At 46.0% G+C, this 6,000-nt stretch overlaps 1 protein-coding gene across 16 annotated transcripts in view; it reads right to left on the reverse strand.

The window, feature by feature from the left end:
* The window catches only part of IQCE (IQ motif containing E), an 80,867-nt gene extending 75,208 nt beyond the window's left edge, over positions 1-5,659 (reverse strand). For all 16 annotated transcript variants that reach the window (XM_053555744.1, XM_053555743.1, XM_053555741.1 and 13 more), the window contains exon 1: positions 5,480-5,659. Coding sequence is in view for 15 of the 16 variants with exons in the window: in XM_053555743.1 (XP_053411718.1) it covers positions 5,480-5,515 (36 nt within the window). In the remaining variant the exon portion in view is untranslated. The remainder of the gene's footprint in view (positions 1-5,479) is intronic.
* Positions 5,660-6,000: the final 341 nt, after the last annotated feature.

Here is a 6,000-nt window from a genome sequence, read left to right on the forward strand (position 1 = left end):
TCAACTTGGCTTTACCTAAGAAACGCAAACAATGTAACCTAATTGTATGTACCCTTATATTAATCTGAAAATTTTAAAAAATTAATAAAAATGGTTGAAATGCAAAAATAAAAATGCAACTCGATTTTTTTTTTTTTTTGAGACACAGTCTCACTTTGTTGCCCTCGGTAGAATGTTGTGGCATCACAGCTCACAGCAACCTCAAAGTCTTGGGCTCAAGTGATCCCCTTGCCTCAGCTTCCTGAGTAATGGGGACTACAGGTGCCTGCCGCTATTTTTTGAGATGGGGTATGGCTCTTGCTTAGGCTGGTCTAGAACTCATAAGCTCAGGTGATTCACCTGACTTTGCCTCCCAGAGTGCTAGGATTACACGGTGAGCCACCGTGCCAGGCCTTGGCAACTCAATTTTTTTTTGAGAGAGAGAGTTTCATTATGTCGCCCTCAGTAGAGTGCCATGACGTCACAGCTCATAGCAACCTCAAACTCTTGGGCTTAAGCAATTCTCTTGCCTCAGCCTCCCAAGTAGCTGGGACTACAGGTGCCTGCCACAATGCCTGGCTATTTTTTTTTTTTGTTGCAGTTATCATTGCTGTTTAGCAGACATGGGCTGGGCTAGAACCCACCATGTTCGGTGCATGTGGCTGGTGCTGTAACCACAGTGCTATGGGTGCCGAGCCAAGGCAACTCAATTTTTAAAGTGGGCAAAGGATCTGAATAGACATTTTTCCAAAGAAGATATGCAAATGACAAATTAGCACATGAAAAGATACTCTATGAATATAGTAAAATTATTACAGTGAATTAATAATTAAGTGAATAATTAATAATTATTAAGTGAATAAATGTTATAATATGTGAATTATATCTCAATGAAGTTTTTTTTTTGAGACACAGCTTCAAGCTGTCACCCTGGGTAGAGTGCTGTGGCATCACAGCTCACAGCAATCTCGAACACCTGGGCTCAAGCGATTCTCCTGCCTCCGCCTCCCAAGTAGCCGGGACTACAGGTACCTGCCACAACTCCCGGCTATTTTTTGGTTGCAGCCATCATTGTTGTTTGGCAGGCCAGGGCTGGATTAGAACCCGCCAGCTCAGGTGTATGTGGCTGGCGCCTTAGCCGCTTGAGTCACATGTGCAGAGACAAGATATTTTTAAAAAATGAGTTAATCTACTCAGAGTTAGGACAACTGGCTGGCCACTTAGATAAAAAATGCTGGATGCTTACTTTTCATCTTATACCAAAACAATGTCAAACCGGTTAAAGGTTTATACATTCAGAGAGAAGAAAACCTTAAAAAAGGTAAGATACAGGAGTCTAGCTACGGAGAATGAGCCAATGCTTATATAACCTATTCATTCTTTTCTGCTAACTGTTTAGACACTTCCTAATAGCCAATTCTAATCAAACAGATAAATGGATGAAATAAAAGACAAAAATGTAGATGAATTTGAAAACCCCAATTTCTTTTAGATGAAATGGACAAATGTCTCCTACGCTTTTTAAATTTTCAGAGGGAAAACTCCTTATGGCAGTACAGGGTTTCATAGGAGGGCAAAATCTAGCACTTCTGTCTACCTGGTCCCATAGTACATCTTAGCTTCATCCCTTGAATTCTGAAAATTCTATGTGTTGGAGTTATACAAAGTAGAAAATACAGACATCTGAGGACATTTATTATGTTTTTTGTTTTGGGTTTTTTTTTGTTTGTTTGTTTGTTTGTTTTTTTGGCTGGGGCTGGGTTTGAACCCGCCACCTCCAGTATATGGGGTCAGCACCCTACTCCTTAGAGCCACAGGTGCCACCCATCTGAGGACATTTAAAACAATGGGAGGTGAGTAGACAGGGAATTGGAGTCAAAAGATCTGGTCTCAACTCTATATGGCTTATGATCTTTGCTATTCTCCCTTCTCTGACTTCTTGGCATCTTGTGAGCATGCAATTTGAAGAGGGTTCCCTTGTAGCACTGTTGTGAGATTAGAGAGGAGTTAGGAACAGGAGATCTAGTGTAGTAGTAGTGACTGGTCACTAGTAAAGTGCCTGCCAGAGAACCTTACAGATAGTACATGCTCAATAGATGCTCCTTTCTTCCTTCCTCCTTCCCTTCCTTCCTTCGTTTTGACAGAGTCTCACTTTCTCACTCTCAGTAGAGTGCCGTGGCATCATAACTCACAGCAACCTCAAAGTCTTGGGCTCAAGCAATCCTCCTGCCTCAGCCTCCCAAGTAGCTGGGATTATAGGTGCCAGCCACAGTGCCTGGCTATTTTTAGAGATGAGGTCTTGCTCTTGCTCAGGCTGGTCTCGAAACTGTGAACTCAGGCAATCACTGTGAGCTCAGACCTGCCTCAGTCTCCCAGAGTGCTAGGATTACAGGCGTGAGCCACTGCATCTAGTATTCTCTTCTTTTCTAGAAACGGTCAACCCCTTTACAAAAGTTAGCTCTCAAATTACAAGCAATCACACATAGTAGCAATCATGCAGTTTCCACTTCACCCCTGTGGTTCTGCACTGTGGTCAGCTGGGCTTGCTCATAGCCAAGGCTGGTGAGCTCCCTGGCACACACGAGGTACTCGTAAAGGGTCAAGATCAAGGCCAGAGGAACTCTATTCCTAGGGACTTAAGGGAAATGGATGGACTGGACAAAAGTCATAACCCTCAAGAGGTTCTTTTCTGGCTCAGGAGAACAGATCCAAGCTCTGGAGAAAATCCACAAGTTAAGGATTAAATCCACAAGCTAGAGGCTAAGAGTTTCCTAGATACTAAGAGAGCTTCTACTACTCTCTTCTAGAGCAAGGCACCAGATCTTATATTGTTTTTGTGTTCTTAGAGCATAGTACAGGGCCTGGCATGTAGAAGGTGCTTAAATTTTTATTATATATATTAGAATGTTTATAGCAGCATTATTTCTAATAGCTCAAAAAAGTAAAATCCTAAAAGAGCTTTTAAGCTGGGAAATGAATAGATAAAATAAAATTAGACAAAAAATTAAAAAAAGAATTAGAATATTTAAAATCATCTTCTTAAAAATGTGTAGATATGGAAATACTAACAAAGTAAATTACAAAGGTGACAAAATAATATAAATATGATCTCAACTTTTAAAAAAGATGCATTGGAAAAATATTAGAAGGAAATATGCAAAATGTTAGAGGTGATTTTCTGCACCTGGCCAGATTATGGGTAATTGTCCAAATTTTCCATAATGGACATGAATTATTTTTATAATCACAGCATAAATTGATCCCGATTAAAGATGCAGAAGCAGTCACTGCCGACCCAGGTAGACAGGCAGGCCCTCCAGATGAGACATAACTTGGCACCTTAAAAAACAAGTAGGAAACTTAGCTGCTCCAAAGTGGCCAGGGGTACCAAGCCCCTACTGTGGCAGAACTCTGTGCAACCCTGCTGCGCCCTGGGTCTCAGCAAGAAGCTGTTATGCTCAGGAGTCTCTCAAAGACCACACCATCAGACAAGTCGAATTAAAGAAGAGTCCTTTTATTGAAGAGCCGGCTGGCGACTGCCTCAGTGTCCCAATATGGGGCTTCTGAGCGCAGCCCCAAGTTGTCTGAGGCTCTGACTTTTATAAGGCAAAACTTTTCCAGGGGGCAAGCAAACATAACAGTTAGGGGAAATCATGAGGGTAAGGTGGCTTAGTCAGTTTACACAATGCTATGATCACAAGAGCAATTAGTAATTTTTACAAAACAGGTACACAATCTACAATGTTCTAAGGTAGTGTAGGGAGGGGGACTCACAGGTGAGGGTCATAAACAACATGATCATAAAAAGCGATAATCACCAGGGGTATAATCATGGGTGCACTCAGTAATTTACATCACTAACAATTTTAGTTGAATGCATTCACAGTTATACAATGGGAGGGCAAACAAGAGAAACCAGTTTCCAAGGTAATTGAATATAACAGAAAAGGAGTAAACAGTAAAGTGGAGTCAAACTTGCTCTTTTAACATTTCCATATCATATACAGATGGCATGAAGACCACCTTAACATAGTCATGAGAGTTGTTGTCACAAGGGTAGTTAGTGACTTTCTACACAATACTAATAATTCTAACAGTTCTAACTAGGTACACTTAAAATACCATGTAATGGGTGGGGCAGTCCAGTGGAACCAGTTTTTTTTAATGCAAAAAAAATGTAACAAAACAACAGAATAGAATCAGGCCTGCTTTGCCTTCCCACTGATTGTCAGGAAAATCAAAATGGAGTTAGGCTCGCTTCTCTTTCACCTTAACAAAGCAAGCAAAGCAAGCACAGTTCTCCAGGCATGGAACCTTCCAAAGGCTTCACTTGTACCCTCAATAAAATCCAAACTCCTTGCATGGGCTGCAAGGCTCTCCATAATCAGGCCCATTCTCCCCTCCATCCATTCGCCTTCCATCCTCTCCCCTCCCATCCATCCACTCTTTCTTTCTTTCAGCCTCTTGAGTATACACCACCTTCCCACCCCAGAATCTCTGGGTACCTGATATAATTTCTGGTACAGAGGTACCAGATGTACCGTACTCCCATATCTTTACCAGACCTTTGTCTTTGAGATCCAGGGCAGTGTCAACAACTCGGAGGGCTGTTCCTGGTGCCCAGCTTAAAGCAGTACTTACTTACTTTAAGTAAAGCTTAAAGTAAGTTAAAGCTTATTTGGTGCACAGTACTTTTACTTTTGGACATGGTCTTAATTATCTGCTCATTGCCTAGTTCTCCTGGCGCTGAAATGCTGCTTGTTCACGTTTGTATCTCTTAACACCTAGTAAGTATTTATTTGGCAGAGGAGTGAAGGACAGTTGTTCATCCTCACCCCAGGGAGTAAAATTGGGCATCACCTCCCCTGGGAAGCCTTCTTTGACCAGGCTAGGTTTCCCAGAGTCTGCGCCTTCCTCCCTGACATTCTTATCGCTTGGGGCCAGCTGACTGCTGCGTGGCTCCCAGACTCGGTTCGGGATGTCTCCAGCGGAGACACCGAGAGGCACTTACATAGTAAACTCCGATGCCCGGTTGGGCCGCGGCTGCAGACTCTCAGGCACAGAGGGGCGAGAGCGCAGTGTCTGGGAGGGCTTCCTGGAAGCGGCGGCCTCTGCAAAGCGGGCAGGATCTAGAGGTGGCTGGGGGCGCACGTCAAGTTGTGGCCGACGTCCAGCCAGGCCGCCCACAGGGCGGGGGCCTGAAATCCGCTCTTATGCGGTAACAATAATAGTAGCTATCACTCGGCGTCCGCGGGCTGTACACTCCCGTCCTCACACCCCAGGCCGGCTACCGCGATGAGCCCTCAGAGATGCCCGGCAGGGGTCCGCGCTTAACAGTTTGGAAAGTGCTGCCCTCTCGCAGCCGCCCAGGGCCACAGTCCCCGGGCCGCCACCCCCGCCGTCCGCCAGCCCGGGCCGCCTCCCGGACCAACCAGCGGGCCGGGCCGGCGGGCACGGAGATCACAGGAGGCCGCGCGGAGGCCCGGCCGACCGTCCTTACCGTTTCCGAGGCCGGCTCCCCAGTACCCAACGACATGATGGCGGCGGTGCCCAGCCACCCTTCAGAGCTGCGGGCTCCGCGGTCCAGGAGTGGGACTTCGCGGACAGCCCAGGGAGCCCGCAGCCTCCTCCCCGCCTGCCAGCGTCCAGGCCCGCTACCCCGCTGCCATGGCAACCGCGCGGCCGGATCCCGCCCTCCCGTCTGGCACCGGATGTGGCTTGCGCCGGAGCGACCGTGCGCGTGCGCAGAGTTCGTGACCGCTTTCTGGCCAACCAGGAGCTCTCCCGGAGTTGCCAGGGTGGAGCTTGGGACTGAACTGAAAGAAAAAAGGAATTGCCCGGCAGAGAGCGGCGCTTAACAGTTTGGAAAGTGCTTCTCTCCCCTTCATCTCACCAAGATTAATTACAGGCCAAGTAAGATGAGCAGGAGGCGCGATCGGTAAACAGTAGGCAATTGATGCCTATTTTTCAAGTTAACGTCGAAAGAGAAATGGCTTGTTCAGAGGCACAGGCAACTATTTC

This window comes from Nycticebus coucang, chromosome 12 (genome assembly GCF_027406575.1).
Source record: "Nycticebus coucang isolate mNycCou1 chromosome 12, mNycCou1.pri, whole genome shotgun sequence".
Lineage (NCBI taxonomy): Eukaryota > Metazoa > Chordata > Mammalia > Primates > Lorisidae > Nycticebus > Nycticebus coucang.